General features: G+C 39.0%; 1 protein-coding gene across 1 annotated transcript; it reads right to left on the reverse strand.

Moving 5' to 3' along the window:
• Nucleotides 1-12,894: 12,894 nt before the first annotated feature.
• LOC140783276 (UDP-glycosyltransferase 86A1-like) lies at nucleotides 12,895-15,601 on the reverse strand. Its single transcript, XM_073130097.1, has 2 exons — nucleotides 14,979-15,601; nucleotides 12,895-13,899 (listed from the first exon to the last, which is right to left on the reverse strand). Exons 1-2 carry the CDS (start codon nucleotides 15,481-15,483, stop codon nucleotides 12,986-12,988), a joined length of 1,419 nt encoding a protein of 472 aa, XP_072986198.1. The 5' UTR covers nucleotides 15,484-15,601; the 3' UTR covers nucleotides 12,895-12,985.
• Nucleotides 15,602-19,207: the final 3,606 nt, after the last annotated feature.

Genomic DNA, 19,207 nt, shown 5'->3' on the forward strand with positions numbered 1-19,207 from the left:
GCGAGTTATCCTCACGAGGTTTCTATCAACTATGTGGGGTGCCCGGTCTGGATGGATGTTGATACCCTTAGCGGATGATAGGGTATGGTTATATTTGAGATACTCCTTGCCGATGGAAGAGTATGCTCGGAGCCTTCGGGCATGATATTGAGACCGAGTACCGGGTGTTGACTGTGCATAGTGGTCTAGTATGATGATATTATACCGAGATGTCGATGATGATCGTGATGTTAAGAAATGCATATGATTTCATTATTATCTGACATACCTGATTATTGAGTGGTCAATATACATCATATATGATTGCATTTGATATCATAGCATTGTCATGGTCGGCATGCATCATATATCATATTTGAGAGAGAGTTATGATGATAATATGACGTGGTGACCTGTTTATTCATTGTCGAGAATTATGTATTCTTATCAGTTATGACATGTTATATATATTTCATTTATGTATTATTGAGGACACATTCATTTACTTATTTATGACGTGATACTCTTTCTGATTCATATTATCCAGTACTTGATTTATTCTCTGTTTGACATCATTGATTCGGGGTAAGGTCTATTCACTGAGCCTTTAGCTCATGACTCTCTTTATTTTCTCCTTTCAAAAAACTCAGATGAACGAGAGGAGCAGGATTCTCCCTTAGAGGTCTTGCCGGTGAGTGAGGAGTAGAGTGTGGTTAGTGTTATATGCCAGATGAGTTATCTTATCTAATATATCAGTAAACCTCCTCCAAAGTGTATCTATATTCTTGTCTTATATTTTAGCAGGTGACTTTGTACTTGTATAATTATGTATATACCTCTGTTGTGTATATATAGTTGTGAAAAGCTCTTGATGATGTGTTGTGGCCTGTGTGGGGCCCAAGTAGGGTTATCTGTATGCTGTTGACAGTTAGACTTGAGTTATTCTTAGTTTAGATATTGTGGATAAAATTATGATGTTGCTACAGGTTTATTTAATTGTTAGTATCCAACCAAATGGTCAAGTGCTACGCACGTGCCATATGGGCTCGTGCCATGCACGTGTTTAGGGTTTGGGTGTTACACTACTATCGATCTACCTGACTTCTATTATCGCCATTGCCACCCCATACCTTCATCTTAAGCCAATCCACCACCACACCACTCGGTTTTCTCTTTCCACCATCGATTTCTATAGATCTATTTTCCATCCTAAATTTATCATATCTGTAAAACCATTTGTCAATCTGACCGTTGAATCCAAAAGACCACATTAATCTTAAAGATTTGTGGTAGACCTAACTTTTGCCTCAGAGATTGGATCCCAAATTGGAGGTTTTTGTTGGGCTAGTGTGGGTCGTTAGAGTGAGTAGACACCTTCGAATCATCAACCAGAGTGGTCTCTATTAGTGGTAGTAGAGCCGGTTGACGTCGGACCACCATTAATGGCTAACATGAGATCCACGACAGCTAGAAAGAGCAAAGAAGATCATGCGGATGTAGAGGAGATCTTACCGAGGCTCCAAACCGTGATGCTAGGAGGTCTGATTCATGTTCAAAGAACCCTAATCATGTGGATCCGATTGTGAATGCGTTGGTGGCAGCCTTTGGGCCAACCAACTATTCTCGGAGCGCTTATTGAATATGTTAAGCTCTGATACCAAATGTTAAGCTATGAAACCACTTTGATAAGATCTGGAACAAAAGATAGGCTACGCTACGATTCCTTCAAGATCTGAATGTATTACAGAAATTAGTCCGCACAACTGTGAAAAAATATTCTTCAGATATTCTCTAATATTCAGAAAATTACGAAACTAATTGTATTAGATCCGTAACTTTCTAATTTACAACTTTTGTATTTATGTCCTTTGTATATTAGAACTGTAGTAGGGACTAAAAATATGGAATAATGTGGGTGATGGTGGTGGTGACGGGTGGAGTGGATGTTAGGGTTATGGATGGATATGGAGGTGAAGGTGGATGGTGGATGTGATTAAGGGAAGTAGACAAAGGGAACGAAGTGGTCAAGATCCCAAAGAAGAGGGGTGGCTCGACAGTCGAGGGGGATTAGAAGTTAGGAGAAACCTTACTAACTATAGATGTGGAATGATGGTGAAGAAGGAGTAGGGAGATTATGGTAGATAGATAATAGAGCGGGAAGAAATCAATATTCCAATAGCACAATAAATTTGGCTGTCATCCACATATATATAGAGGCTAGCCAACAAGTCCTAAAATAATATGTAAACCTAATTCTAGAAGATTCCCGCCGATTGCATTCGAACGCGGCCAATAGCATTCGAGCGCACAAAAGACGTTCTCTGTATGTGCGAACGCGATGCAAGCATTCGAACGCACAATATGTATTATCTGTATTTGCGAACCTGATATAGGCATTCGCAAGGGCGTTCGAACGTGACCCCACCTACGTTCGAACGCAACTTATAGGAATTTTATTTTAATAAAAATAAACAACTAATGCAATAAGAAAAGATCCTAACTAAGTGTATCAGCCCACCACACTTCCCCCACCTTGCCCTCAAGGTGAAAAGTTGGGGAAACGCTCCAAGATATCAGTCTCCAACTCCCATGTCGCCTCATCCAATGGCTTGCCAAGCCACTCAACTAGAATCTCCATCTCCAATCTAGTACCATGTCGTCGTCGGCGTCTAGCAAGTACTCGAATTGGCTTTGCGATCTCTATGTCGTCGTCGGCGTTTAGCAACTAGAATCTCCATCTCCTATGCCAACACCCGACGCATCACATTTGACAATAAACTCTGGTGAAGTACGGTAGCGCTAGAAAGGGTGCTGTCGTCATTCCTATTTTTCAATTTTTCAAAGGCTAAAGTGGCTTCATCCATCCATCTAAAAGAGTCCTTCAACAAAGAAGTTAGAGAAGCAGCGATCTTGCCATATCCGGCGATGAAGCATCGATAATATCCAGTAAGCCCCAAAAATTCTTTCAATCCGATGGTAGTAGTAGGAATAGGCCAAGCGGTCATACATACAACCTTTTGAGGATCCGCCGCTACACCATCCGCTGAAATGATGTGACCTAAATACTCCACTTGTGATACTCCCTATAGACACTTGAACTTTTTGATCTTCAATTGGTTTTGCTTCAACAAATTTAGCACGTCCTCCAAATGCCGCCAATACTCCAATTCAGTCCTGCTATACACTAAAATGTCATCAAAAAATACCAAGACATGCCTTCGCTCGAGGATTTAGAGAAGGAGATTAACATGCACAAAGTTTCAGACCTGAACCAAGGATCTTTTTCGAACTCGACAAAGCTATTCAGGGGAGAACCGCAAGCTTGGACTTTCCAAAATTCCAAGGCGGTGATCCATTGGATTGGGTGTTTTAAGTGGAGCAATACTTTGATTGCCAAGGCACAGTGGAGGACACAAAGGTCTAGATGGCAAGCTTTCACCTCCAAGGAATGACATTATATTGGTATCGATCGGTTATTCGTGGTGGAGGATTTACCGGTTGGGCTAATACTTATAAAAGGATTACACGTAGATTTGGGACAACAGCATATGAAGATTTTGCTACCACATTAAGTAAGATAGCTGAAAGGATGACCATTTTGGAGTACCAAGCTGAATTTGAAAGAATCAGTAGTCGTTGTGAGCCACTTTGGCTTGAACCGACATTGATGAGCACATTTATTTTAGGGCTGCAGGAGTAGATATAGACAGATGTTCGTGCTCTTTGTCCTACCACTCTTGAGGATGCCTTTGAGAAGGCCATAAGGATGCAGCAAAAGCATAAGGCTCTCAAGATGGCAGCGAAAATGAGTTGGTGCAACCGAGATGGGAAATTTGCACATAGAATGTCGGCTGAAAATTCTATGGGTTCAAGGATAGTGGCTACTAGTACTACACCACAACCACCTTTGAGACCTTCTTCAGATGTTAGAAGAGGCACAAGACCCCCTATTCGAATCTCACACCTGCCTTGGTGGAGAAGCGAAGAGCGAAGGGTCTTTGCTTTCGATGTGATGAACGTTTTACCCCCGGACATCGGTGTTCCAAACTGATCGGGAGTGTGATGCTCATCGACGGTCTTGAAGAGGACGATGAGATTGTTGGTGATGGAGAGTGTTTAGAGGAGGTCCATGAGGAGGCTGTGGAGAAGGGTACGGAGGAAGATATCCAAGCTGAAATATCGATCTATGCATATTCGGAAACTTTTGCGCCGAGGACATTACGAGTAGATGGACTCGTTAGAAAGTATTATGCTGAACCAACCGCGGGGTTTGATGTTGCTATAGGAGACGACACGAAGCTTCGGGCGGAGAGCTTGAGTCGTTGGGTTGGTATACGGGTGCAAGGACACGACATCATTGTGGACTTGTATCTGTTGGCGCTGCGAGGAGCGGACATTGTCCTTGGCACTTAGTGATTACAGAGTTTGGGACCCGTTATATTTAATTTTCGGAGCATGTGGATGAAATTTAAACAAGGAAACAAAGATGTGCGGCTTGATGGCGTTTGTTCTCCGCCGATTCCTGTGATGCAGCCAATGGTAGGGCTGCCATATGCGAGTGATTTGGCATATCTTCTTCACTTAGACCAGAAGGAGATGAGCCTCAAATGAGTCCAGATACTACCATTGAGTGTCTAATTTATTAGATAAATTTGCTGGACTATTTGATGAACCAAAGGAGTTGCTACCAAGGCGAACGATGGACCATCACATAGAGATTGTGCCCGGGGCTGCATTGGCGAATGTGAGGCCATATCGATATCCACATGTGCAAAAGGAAGTTATCTCCAAGATGGTAGCCAATACGTTAGAACAAGACCTCATACAACTAAGTCATATCTCTTACTCATCGCCTGTGCTATTGGTGTAAAAGAAGGATGGGACATGGCTTTTTGTGTCGACTCTTTTGGGCACTAAACACTCTCACCATCAAGGATTGGTATCCCATTCCGGTCATAGAGGAGATATTGGATGAGCTTGTAGGGGCGACCATATTCAGCAAGCTTAACTTGAGGGCCGGGTACCATCAAATTAGAGTTCACCCGATGGATGTGCATAAAACTGCATTTTAAACTCCAGACGAGTACTACGAGTTCCGGTTGATGCCCTTTGGTCTTACCAATGTTCGAGCTACTTTTTTTTATTTAAGGAATTTTATGCAGTTATTTAAGCTTTACGCTATTGGAACCATTATTTACTTCCGCATGAATTCGTGCTTTATTCCGAACACGAAGCTCTTTGATTCCTAAATTCTCAGAAGAAACTAAATTTGAGACATGCTCGTTGGATCGAGTTCTTACAGGAGTATACCTTTGTACTCAAACATAGAGCTGAGGTTGAGAATAAGACGGCTAATGCGCTTAGCCGAAGGGTTAACCTTCTGTCTACCATTAGCATCAAAGTCACTAGTTTGACAAAATGAAGGAAGATTATACAACTTGTCCGAACTTTGGCAAAATCGTCCTCACTTTGCTGACTGATCTGAACTTAGCTTTGGACAGTTATTCCCTCTAAGACGGTTACCTGTTTAAGGCTAACAAGCTTTGTGTCCCTCATACGTCCGTGCGTGACTTCCTTGTTTGTGAGATCCATGCCGGTGGCCTATCGGGTCATTTTGGATGTGATAAGACCATTGAGGAAGTGGAGCGCCAATTCTACTGGCCAAGTCTCAAACGTGACGTCGCAAAATTAGTTGGTCATAGGACTTGTCAGTTAGCAAAACACAGAAAACAAAACACTGGACTTTACACTCTGTTACCCGTGCCTGATCACCCGTGCCAGGATCTTAATATGGATTTTGTCCTGGGCTTGCCTCGCACATTTAAAAAACATGATTCAATCCTCGTGGTTGTGGATCGTTTCTCTAAGATTGCCCATTTTATTCCTTGTGCTAAGACCTTTGATGTGTCACAAGTGGCCAAATTGTACTTTGCCCATATCGTCAAGTTATATGGTCTTCCAAAAAACTATTGTTTCCGACCGGGATGTTCGCTTTATGAGCTAATTTTGGAAAACCTTATGGCACATGGTTGGCACAAAATTAAAATATTCTACTGCCTATCATCCTCAAACCGATGGTCAAACTGAGGTTGTTAATCGTAGTCATGGAAATCTTTTGTGCTATCTCGTGGGTAATCATAAGAAAAACTAGGATGCCATTCTTCCCTTAGCCCAATTTGCATCTAATAGCTCCATTAATAGGTCTATTGGCATGAGCCCATTTGAAGTTGTTCATGGTTTTAAAGCACGCAAACCTCTAGATCTGTTGCCTATGTCATCTCATTCTAGAGTCTCTGAGTCTCCTGAAACATTTGCACATCATGTTCATTCTTTGCATTAAGAGATCACTAAGTGAATTGAGGCGAGTAATCACTAGTATAAAATACATGCCGACTTGCACAAACGTGCGAAAGAGTTCGATGTTGGAGATCATGTTATGATTCGTCTCAGACCCGAACGATTCCCTTCGGGAGCTATTTGGAAGTTGTATGCTCGTGGTGCAGGATCTTTCCAAATTCTGAAACGTGTCGGTGCTACTGCTTATGTCATTGAGGATCTAGTAGCCTACCATCCACCTATGCACATCCCCACCGAACCCTGCTACATCTACTACCCTTCCAGACATCCCTATTGTGCCACCTACTACTTCTCCTTTTCCATCCACATCACAAGAAAAGATAGACGCTATTTTAGATGATCAAATAATATCTACTGCAGAAGGAGGGGTTCACCATTTTCTCGTTCGATGGCACGAGCGACCTGAGTCTGATTGTACGTGGATCACTCGTGAAGAGTTATAGCAGCTTGACCCTGACATTTTGGAATACTATCAGAGCCATTCAACTGGGTCGAGTTTCTTCCACCCCGGGAGAGTTGGTGGGGACACCACTTTTTGTCACGTTTATTCTTGTAAGCACAAAAGGGCTGCACAAAAGGGTTGTGACTAGTCACTTTCTAGGGCTATTTTTGTCTTTTATCTTTTGCTTTATTTGTCCTATATAAAGGCTTGTAATCATCTTTTATGAGTTAATGAATATTTTTGAGAGCTTTTGCCTATTGAGTGTTTGTTGGTGGATTCCAACGTCGATGGATTCCAACACCTCGATTGGTGGATTCCACGGGTTTGATTATTTCTCCCTACTTTTTCTTTTCAACTCTACAATCAAGACGTTATTCTACATCATTGTAGAAGTGTGTTCAGGATATAGTACACTAGAAATATTTTGGACATCTCAATCTCTACCTTCTTGTGTTAAGCGGCAATGTCTCCATTTGCATGATGTGCTCATGCACACTTTTAACATTGGTGAGCCTTAGAGAAGAGAACTTCATAATTAGAGTACTTGCGAAAGCCTTTTCAGAAGTGATGAACTAGTCATCTATGGCCTTAAACAAGTCTTAGACATTTTCATGTTTGATCCACTAAACCACGAATACTAGTAGAGATTTTGGTCTTCGATGCGAATCAAGTTAGGTCGGATCGCATCATGAGGACATTGGGCTCGATGATCAAGTTTATTATCTTTTAATTGATTCATATTTATCTTTTGTGTAAGCCCTTAAGGCAAGTCTAATTAAGTCATATAAGTCACTAAGAGAAGTCTAATTAAGTAATGTAAGCTACTAAGGCAAGTCCTAGTTTGAGTCGTATTACCGATATATCCAATTATGACTTATCCATTATTTTATTTATATTTTTTTATCCTGACCTCCGATTTACGTAAAACTAAAACCATTAGAACCCTAACTTTCGAGTCTACCATCATGTAAATTTTCATTTTTTTGTGTCTAAATTGATCATTCATAACAATTTTAATAAACATTGCGGTTAGACAATTGGATCACTTCCACGTTCATAAAGCGCAATGTCTTCTAAAGAGCTAGTAGTAGTGATTGCATGTGGTGTATTCTTCTTAATGAAATTATCAATGTCCATCCACCCTAGGTGAAGGAGAACTCTCTCCTTCCATATTTTATAGTTATCCCCTTTCAATTCAGGAATATCACAATAGATATCAGATAAATTCTCAGATTGTGAAGCTGCATTCAATATTACATGCTTATGTTAAATTGAGGCCTAAATGACATTATAATTTAGCAATGTAAATCATGCTTGAAAATAATGAATCAAATCCCATAAAATTTGTGTATGGGATAAATTTTATTTAAATAAGCTTAGTATTCCTTATGATAGCTAGAGTTTTTCAAACTATCATAATCCATAATTTACGTGGGTAAGTTATCAATAATTTGATATTCTATCTAATTAATTATTCAAATATAATAATAATTTATATGGGATAAAATTTATTATATTCAGATAATTAATTACAATTAATGTCTAAAATTACTTTATATGATCTTTAAAACTATAAGATATAATTTCATTTAATGAGAGATGTTGTGGCTATCCTCTAATTAAATAAAGTCATATAAATCACTTATTAGACATTATTATTCTGAAAATTTCAACAAGACTATTTCTATATTGTATATATTCTGCGTATTACTTAATTTCATGTTTTCAAAGATATAAATTCATCCCAAAATTGCATGTATTAATTTAGAACATAAATAATCAATTCATGCAATACTTAATGACCATAATTGATCAATTTGCACAATTTAATTCATCTTAAAGTTACATATATTATTCTATAAATAAATAAGATATGCAAGTAATATAAAATAATGCTTAAGAATTAAATTATGCAATTATGGAAATTTCAAAAACTATCATATTCCTAAGCCGCCAGTCACAAAATGACAATTTTTTTTAAACTACAAGAGAAAATAGCATTTTGCAAATTTCGATCATCTTCAATCTTCTTCCCTGTCATACAATCCCAATTTAGAATTGTGAATTCTTTTTTAACTATAGAATATTAAAAAAAATTAATATCTTGAGAATTTCTAATTTTATTGTGCATAAAAAATCTTAAAAGAAAACTTTAATTTTTGACAAAAATCTTGATTGTGAATGGAAAGGAACATAGACATTATTCATAAATACTAAGACAGAAATTAAGCCTTACTCTGATACCAAATATAAGAATAAAAATACGATCCAGAATACAAAATTAAACTCTATAAAGAATCGAAAACTAAAGACCCAAAAGGTCATCATACCTCCGGCCATTAGTGTTCAAGTTCACACCTCGAACTTTATAATTTTTCTCATGTCAGCCTTGTCTCTCCTAAGTTTCCCAAAGCTCTAATCTGAAGTTGTTGCCTTTCTTAATTGAGTGAATGAGTTTAGGGACCAAATCTACTATATATAGCTTAACTTTATCATGCTTTATGGCTATGGGTTACCATATTGAAAATAAACATTCATCTCATTAGAAAACATTTATCTTAATTAATGAGATAATATTTTTCTCAATCAATGATATAACCTTCATCTAATCAATGATAAAATATTTTAACCATCATGAATGTTCGATATAAGAAAAAAAGTGCTTGAACCATAATAAATTAGGTTAAAAGAAAATCAGTTACAATAGTATCTAATTCTAAAACTATTATTTTGTTTCGTGTACCAAATCTGAAAAATAGTATTTTAAAAAATTAGTTAGATTCAAATGCAGTCTTTTGTTCCATTTGGATTAAATGGATGTCAAAATATGCATCTAGCCATCCCAATCTAACCTACTTTTCTTCTCTCATTTTGATCCTAAACAATGAAGCACGGACACGGACACGGATATGACACGATACGGACACGGCGACATGGCAAGTTTTGAAAATATAGGACACGGACACTGCGAAATAAATAAATAAATAAAATAAAAAATTGATATATCTAAAGTAAAAATTTGACAATCTAATAGTGTTAAATACATACATCAAGCTATAGGAACTACGAAGTATCATTCAAAGAACTAAGAAGTACACATCAAGCTGTAAGAACTAATTTAAAGATAATAACAAAATTGAAAGACAATCAAAAGCGTACAAAATTCTAAAAAGATATCAGATTATTATTACAAGCCCCAAAAGTGTAAAACATGTCCTAGTGTCCAAGTAACTGAGTTCCATAAAAGTTTAAAAACTAACAATCATTACAAAATAGCAACATAAGGTAGATCATTCATCTTCAACTACCTCATTGCCTTCATCAATAAACATTATAGTCTCCAAATTCGGTTCATCAATTGAGAGATCAGCAAACTCCAACATTCCTACACCATTAAAGGAATCATAAGAATCTCCTCCAACATCCCACATCTTGGTCTCCTCTCTCAAATAATATGGAGACCTCCTTGATAGAAGGCGAAGATTAATATGCACATATACTAAATCTTCAGCTCTTTGTGGAATTATCTTGTTCCTTTTCAATGAATGGATGAAAGAATAAGTGCTCCAGTTCCTCTCACAAACTGAAGAAGAGCAAGTTGACTAAATAACTTAAGTGCTAAATTCTGAAAAATAGGAGCGAAGCACCATGAGCAACCTACCACATGTTTGAATCAAACTCATTTCTATCTGCTATTGAATCATACTCAGCTAAACTTTTGGTTGATGTGGAGAAACTAGTATACTCTTGGTATACCATTTTTCGTTCTTCTGCATTTGGAAATAACCTTTCTAAGCATTTGTTTCTCATATTAGAAATTTCCAAATTCTTATGCGGTGGTAGACGATTTGGATCCTCTTGAATCCATGATGAGCTATAATACCTATTAACATAATCATATAATTAGTAAACAATAGCAATGAAAGAACAATAAAATTTTTAATCATAAAAAAGAGGACTATAGAAATTAAATTAACCTTGGATTCAAAGAATGTGCTAAGCAATGTAATGGTGTATTGCTTTCATCCCATCTATCCACTAGGATCTTGTGCACCACTGAATAAAAAATAGATTCCACGCCTTTTTTTTTGTTTTCATGCATAAATATGACTGTCTTCACCTTTTCAATCATTGTATCCCACATTTCATATATCAAATATAAGCATGTTTTATTTGTGTCTACAACCCATAGCATATTGTATATAGGCTCCGTGAAAGCAAGTATATATTCAATTTTATCCCACCAAATGTCATCAAGGACTTTATCTTTGACAAACTGTGCTTTGCCAATATCATCTTCCCTATAAAAACTCCATTTATCATTAATTACCATTGATTGAAGACCCTTCTTGATCTTTCTAAATCTTTTCAACATTATAATCACCGAAGCAAAGCGAATCTCCACAATAGCAAGCAATTTTAAGTTGACAAATTCATTAAAAATAGCCAACCTCATTGAATGCTGCATGATGAAATTTTTTTATGCACATTACATCCCCTGCAATTACTAAAATCCAGCTACACTCATCAAACACAATCTCATTTGCCTCAGTGTTTTTTGCTGCACATATGTTCTTCAAAGCTAGGTTGAGAGTGTGAACTACACATTGAGTCCAAAAAATATGAGAAAACCTTGCTTCAAGAAGCATCCATGCTGCCTTACAAATAGGTGCATTATCTGTAACCACTTAGACTACATTATGAGGTCCAACCTCTTCAATGATTTTAATGATCAAATTAGAGATAAAAAATTTGTCTTTATATTCTCCTTCAGAATTCATAGCTCTCAAGAACATAGGCCCACTCTCAGTCACCGCTAAAAAATTTATAAGCGGTCTCCTCTGTGCATCAGTCCAACCATCACATACAATACTCAGCCCTTTCTCTCCCTATGTGCTTCTAATAGGGTTTAGCAATATTTCAATTATCATCCATAGAAGATGCAAAATTTTGACTAGAATCAGGATTATTTTCAGTATTCATTTTTCTTCAACCGCAATAAAACTACATTAGTAAAGAGATATGTATTAGCAGATTAACAATTTAACAGACAGAGATTAAAAAAGCTTTAATGTAATTTAATAATTTAATAACAGAGAAAGCGAAAGAGAATGAGAGAGAGAGACAGTGAGAGAGAGAGAGAATGAGAGAAAGAGAGGGAGGAAGAGATAGAGACAGAGAAAGATAATGAGAGAGAGGGAGGGAGGGAGGGAGGAAGAGACAAAGAGAGAGAGAGAGAGACAGCGTGAGAGTGAGACAGCGAGAGAGAGAATGACATATTGGGAGAGAAGGAGGAAGAGACAGAGAGAGAGATAGAGAGTGAGACGGCAAGAGAGAGAGAGAGAGAGAGAGAGAGAGAATGAGAGAAAAGGAGAGGGGGAGGAAGAGACAAAGAATGTGAGAGAGAGAGAAAGAGAGGGAGGAAGATACAGGGAGAGAGAGACAGAGATAGGGAGAGCATAGAGGGAGGGAGGTAGGAAGAGACGGAGAGAGAGACAGAGACAGAGACAGGGAGAGAGAAGAACCTGCATCCTCGTCGTGCTTAGCTCACCGCACTCACTCCGTCGGCCGTTGCACTCGCTTAGCAGCCCGCCGCGCCTCGGATCATTGCTCGGCATTTGCTCGAGGGTTTTAGGGCTTCGATCGAATCGAACGATTCCATCGCTCAACAATGAAGGTAAGGTTTTATTATCGGGTTTGGATGCGGGTTAATAACATTTAATCGAACCCGACCCGACCTGTTAAACAATATCTAAAATACCGCTCGTGTCCCAACAATGTCCGATTTTCTTTTTCTTTTTTCAGGAAACTCTGGACACGTGTCCGACGCGTGTCCGTGTCCGACATGTGTTGAACATGGACACCTCTCAGTGAACCAACGCCAACCCATTTGTCTCCTTTCCTCTTATTTCCATCTAACTCATCTTTCCTCCCATTTCTTTTATTCCCCTTTAATTAAATACTTATTTACTAAATATATTATATATATATATATATATATAATTATAAAAAACCATACGACACCTAAGTGTCGCAGAAAATGGTAGATAAGATCCATCTCTTTGTTATCCACCACACCTTTCATCGTTAATTTGCTGCATAGCTAAGGGACCGAGTTAGATATAGATGCCGTTCTATTTATATAACTAAAGCATTTCATTCATATTGATACACACATGATTAATTACATAATGTCTTTACCTTCACTTAATGACTTCCTCTTTTATGACTATGCTTCATTATGTCCACAACGAATTGATCAAAATTCTTCTGTGAAGACCCATCCGGAGTGAGTGCACTCTCCATGACTCGCCTCACCTCTTCCACTTCCTTCCTCGCCTCGTCTCCTTCTACTCCTCTCATCAGACTAACTATCTTCTCTGATACTTTTTCTCTGCTGAGGCTGTTGATCTCTCCGATGGCGACCCCGATCCTCCAGTCCCGGACTAACAACTTCTGGTTCGTGAACTGATCGGTGAGCAGCGGGAAGCACAGCATCGGGACTCCGCACCACACGCTCTCCAGTATCGAGTTCCACCCGCAGTGCGTCAAGAACCCTCCGACCGACGGGTGCGATAAAACCTCTATTTGGCAACACCACGGCACGACCATCCCCCTCCCCCGACTTTCCTCTAAGAATCCCCTGGGCAACGGCTCGGCCTCGTCGGAACTCACGACGTCCGGACGTAGCACCCAAATAAAGTTCACCTCGCTTTTTAACACACCGTAAGCTATCTCCTTTAAATCTCTCTTGCTGACATGAGCATAGCTACCGAAAGAAATGTACAAGACTGAGGTAGCTGGCTTTGAGTCGAGCCACTGCGAGCAGTCGGACTCGGCCCAGAGGCTCGTCGCCACGGTGCTGCGGGCGAAGCCGCGGGGGAATATCGGGCCGACGGCGTAGAACGGCTTCGTGGATTGGAGGATGGAGATGGTGTCGGACTCGAGCTCTTGGACGGTGTTGCATAGGATGTAGTCGGCTTCCTTGGCCTCTTCGAATGCCTTGAAAATTATCTGATGAACCACGGAGGATGTGTTCGTTTCTTGGAGGTATGACATGAGCTCGGTTGATTCGATTGCAGGGACTCCAGGTATGTAGGTTATGGTGTCTTTCCGGTTCTCTACGACGCACGGAAGTTAATTGATCATGTAAAAATTCAATCCAATATATATGAATATATGATGGAAAGTTAATTGTGTACACTTCTTTACAAGAAAAGAATATCATATTTCTACTTCAGTAACAATTAATGACGGATAGTTTCCTCTTTCCATCTCACGAGCTATCGACAGAAAACAAAAACGAAAAAAAGGAAAAAAAGCTATCAACGGAGCAATACGTGCCTAGAAGTGGCAAAGCCACGTACGTGTAGACAAGAAAGGACTGGCCCCAGGGCTTGAAAAGTAATTCAATTCTTCATTAAATTATGGAAATATTTTGTAGAATTATTTGTTGTATCACATATTTATTAAGTAACACAACAACTCCCTCGCTGATTGGTTGGCCAATTTTGAAATTATGTTTTTTAAACACGAGGAAGAGGAATTTAATGAGCTCCCAGTACTACTATAAGTTCTCTTCTGCTCTTCTTTAAGATTTATATATAAAGCACTAACTACCTTCTAAAAATAAAATCCATCTCCAATTTATTTACTCACCCGCAGCTCTAAAAACATCAATATTTATATTCACGATAGTTTTTATATTTTTTTTATATTCTAACATAATCTTAGTGGCTAAAGCTCCCTAAATTATATATGTACGTAGCTAGATATCAACATGTGTTTATGTTGAATTCTCAAAAAAATAGTGTACATATATATATATATATATATATATATATATATTTAAGGTGCAGTCTATATATTGTTGTTAGAGTGGGAATCGGGTCCGACTAATCGGATTAGGGTCGAGTGATCATGATAATACAAAAAAGAATACGTAATGTTTATTAATCAGATTACACAAGTTAACTCATTTACAATCTGACCTCATTAAACTAAACTCAAACTTATTTAAAAATTATGTTAACTCATCCATATATCGGGTCACATCAATTTTTACCACTCCCGATTGATTGACAGTTCTTTAAAACATTTTCTCAAAGTTTTACAGTCTAACTGATCATATAAACGTACGTGCATATCTGTGTACGCGTATGAGCATGTATGTAGATGCAAGAAACTTGATCAACCATACCTTCGGAAGCGAAGTGGCCATTCTTGATGAGGAGATCCATATGATAGTAAAGCGTGAAGATAAGCGCTGGCTCGGTCCAAAATGACACATATGGTACCCCAACCTTCTTGGCAATCGTCGACGGCCAAACAAAGAACGTATCGGCTACGAGGCAGGTCACCGGCGGGTCAGCTTTCGCCACTATCCGGCGCACGAGCTCGTCGACATGCGCCGATAGCACGTGGAGCAATGCGAACATGAACTGGTCATGGTTGAGGGAGCGGTCGAAGGCGACTGGCAGGCCGTCGCTGACGAGCTCGTAGCGGATGTCGAGGCCCGACTCGCGTGCGCCGGAGAATATATCGTCGTGAGAGGAGCCGCTGGCGAGCGAGGTCTGATGGTGGATGGTTTCGGTGTTCACGAAGGTGACGGCAAAGCCACGGCCGGCGAGATTCACGGCTAGGTGGACGGCGGGGATGATGTGGCCTTGGAGTGGGTAGGGGATGACCACGGCGTGGGGCTTCATGTGACCTTCTTGCACCACCTCTAGCTAGCTTTTGTTTATTTCCTTTGTTTAGAGAGAGATCTAGAATGGAGAGAGAATTGTGGGCTGCCAAAAGATTTGGATAGTCTTGGTCCGTTGGTCGTCGTCGATAGGGGTAGGGAAATGACCAAATGGCCCTTATGTTGTCTTGGTTATAATTGAAGGTAAGAAGGAAGTGGGGAAGTCGTTATCTGGATGGTATTGCAACCTTGTAGGCCGTCAATAATGGCACGGTAACGTGTTACGTTTCTTGGTTGTCTCTAGACATCAGCTTCAATGGTTTACATGGTTAGAAAAACGACAAAGCTAAAAATATCGTGCATCAAGTAGAACTAATATGATCTACAGAATCGCGAATACGTAGTAGTACTGGACTGGTAACAAATCTTTGTAAAGGTTTAATTAATATACCGGTTCCATGTTATGAGCATGACATCATGTGATAATTACTTGGAGGAAGCTAGAAAAGACAAAGAAAGGGAGAATTGTTTTTTAATTTAATGATTCTTACAAAAGAAAGAATGGGTGATTTGCAACACAACTCAATTGATTTTTTATTATTTTGAGTCAAGCCCTTCTAGTTTTCCTATATGTTAGGTTTGTCCTTTCTTTTTTCTTTGAAATTTTCCGTTCTGCTATTTGAATGCCTCATTAAAGATTAATGCGATATTATAAGAATGGAGGGAAAGCTATTGATCATTTTCTTCTATCTCTCACTTTATTCATTCCTTCTCTAGAGCTGATTATTGTACCCGACCCGCCCAATCGTAGTGAGAGCCTAGTTTGCCCCCCCCCCCAATCTTGCCTAGAAAACTTGACCCATTATGCCTACCCATAGCTTGTCTTATTACGTCTGTCTATTCCTATGTTTTTATGTTTTTTTAGTCAGATATCGGATATTAAGTAAATTAGATATCACTATATAAGTATGTTCCTATGATAGCTAACTAAAATATTTTCATAGAGGCCCCATTACGATCGGCGTGATAAGATATAATATCTTTTAAATCCAGCCTATTATGCTTAGGCCGAGCCCGATATCTCAGGTGCTACTGGACAGTAACAAGCTATAAAATTATAGCTTGAGTCAAACTCAACCCAGCCTAAATGATTAGTTAGTCGGGCTATGAACAAATATTGAAGCCCCATTTAACCTAAAAAGCCCAGCCTAAACATAGCTTAGCCCACTTGATGATCACCTCTACCTTTCATAGCCATTTATTGTCTTTATTCTTTCTTATTCATCTTCTTTCATCATTGTTCATTATAAATTTAAGAATGTAACAGCCATCTAACTATTATGTGAGGATTTTCTCTAATCTTAGTGGCATTCTTTTGGATGAGAAAAACGTATTCTAGCAATATGAGAGCGGTAGTATATTATGCAGATGCATAAGCAAATGATATGATTCAACTTTAGATTATTTTAAAGTTGTTTGAGAAGAAATAAGGGATCTAGCAGTTGGAAGTATCACTCTCAGAATTTGGCGTTTGAATGATTTTCTAAGCGTTTGAATGCAAACCCCCAAGAGCAAAAAGTGATTTAAGGCATTCGACCGACCATCTATATTTGAATATATATTTAGAATTGTATAAGGCGTTCGAATGGCCTTCCAAGCGTTTGAATGCAAATCCCCAAGATCCAAAAGGGGTTAAAGGCATTCAAATGCCCAAAGGCAAGGATCTCAAGTCTAAGTGTTCTTTTAAGTGTTTTTGCTTATGTTGGGCAGTAGGACTCAAGTCGATCCAAATGCCAAGTCTAGTCAAAATATGGAGCCAGCTATAAATATATGTGGTGCATATTTGGTTAGTCATGTCGGAATGGTTGGATCGTCTTCTCTCTTCAAATCTTCTTCTTCCTTGTTCTTTCCTTCCACCCTAGGCCGACCTAGGTCCCTTCCCCTTCGACTGGTGTTACGAACCAGATCTAGACCAATTTGGATGTAAGAAAATTATGATATTTTATGTGGTGGTAGTGAGTTAGGGTTCCAATGGTTCTAGTTTCATGAGAATTCGACATCTGGAGAAAAGATATTAATAAAATAGTGAAGCAAGGTCAAATAGGGCATGACGATAAATAACCGGCATTGCAGCGGTCATCGGAGGGTGGCTGCTGGTGGAGGAAGATGGTTAGGGTTTGGATGATCAAAATATTTCTACGACAATGATCTACTCCTAGAAAGATAAAGGCGATTTAACGGTTACGATAAAAGATAAACATGAAAAATAATGATTTAGTTAAACTAAGATTCATTCATGGATAATTATCAACACATGTCCACTTCTATTTATAGGAGTGAAAAATCTCTAGCAAGTTAGATCCACATGAGGATTATCTGATTGATTTAAAATTTAAAACAAGAAGATAAATTTAACTAACTAACTAAAGTTGACTCGACTCGACTAACCTAACCCACGTGATCGAATCATAACAACTGGTCAGCGCCACTTACCCCTAGGTGACGGTCCACCTTCTCCATCCTCTTTCCTTCACCCTACTTGTAATAACCCAAGGTTAAAAAAAAATTCCTGCACTGCATGGCACGAGCTGACGTGCCATGCAGTGGCAGCGGAGTTGGGCGCCACGCGCCCCAAGCGCTGGCTCGGCCAGCCGCCGCAGCCCCCTCCCCACCGCTTCTCTCTCTCTCTCTCTTTCTTTCTCTCTCTCTCTCTCTCTCTCTCTCTCGGATTCATTCTCATCTTCCTCTCTTTCTCTCTCTCTCTCTCTCTCAATCACCCCTTCTCTCTCTTTACCCGCTGTCGCCGCCACCTCCACTAATGCCAGTGAGCTTCTCTCATTCTCTTTCTCTCTTTCTCTCTTTATCTCTCTCTCTCTACCTCTCTCTCTATCTCTCTTTCTCTCTTTGTTAGCTTTCTCTTGGATCGCCGGAGGATTGAGCCATTGGCGAGAGGCCAGCCGCTGAGTGGCCACCAGCGGCCGCACCCCTCCCCCATGGCCCAACCTTCTTCTTCTTCTTTCTTCTTCTTCTTCTCCTTCTTCTTCTTCTTCTTCTTCTTCTTCTTCTTCTTCTTCTTCTTCTCTTTCTTCTTCCTCTCCTCCTCCTTCTTCCCTTCTCTCCTTGGCTGCACCCTGCAAGGGGTGCTGGGCTTGGCCCAGCGCCAGGCGCTGGGCTCAGCCCAGCGCCTTGCTATGCATAGTGCTGGGCTGAGCCCAGCACTATATATAATTATATATATATATATATATATATATATATATGCACAATTACTTTAGCTTAGTTAATTAAATGTATTTAGGTTATACAAATTAAATATAATTATATCATAGTTAGTAAATAATTCTAATTATATCATGTTTAGCAAAACACCTCCAATATAAATTACTATTATTATCCTAGATAGGTAATAGTAATTATTAGGGTTATGTACGTATATTCTTACGTAATTATTTGTAGTAACTTAATTCTTATTTTCTTAATTATCAAGGAGAATAATAGGTAGATAATTATATTTTAAATACACTATTAGATAATATAATTATGGTTAATAAATAGCAAAACAATTATATAAATGAAGAGTACATAATTACAACAAGAAACTATCTTTTGTCGAGTTAATTTTAATTAATAGAAAAACTGACATATTTGTTAGAAATAATTTCAGCTCCTGACCCCCCTCTTCAAGACCCCGTGGACTTAACTATCGAGGTTTGATCGTTATCATAGCAGCGTGAACAACTGGTTGT

The sequence above is a fragment of the Typha latifolia genome, chromosome 3, assembly GCF_019914945.1.
Source record: "Typha latifolia isolate L0001 chromosome 3, TyphaL0001v2, whole genome shotgun sequence".
NCBI classification, from domain to species: domain Eukaryota; kingdom Viridiplantae; phylum Streptophyta; class Magnoliopsida; order Poales; family Typhaceae; genus Typha; species Typha latifolia.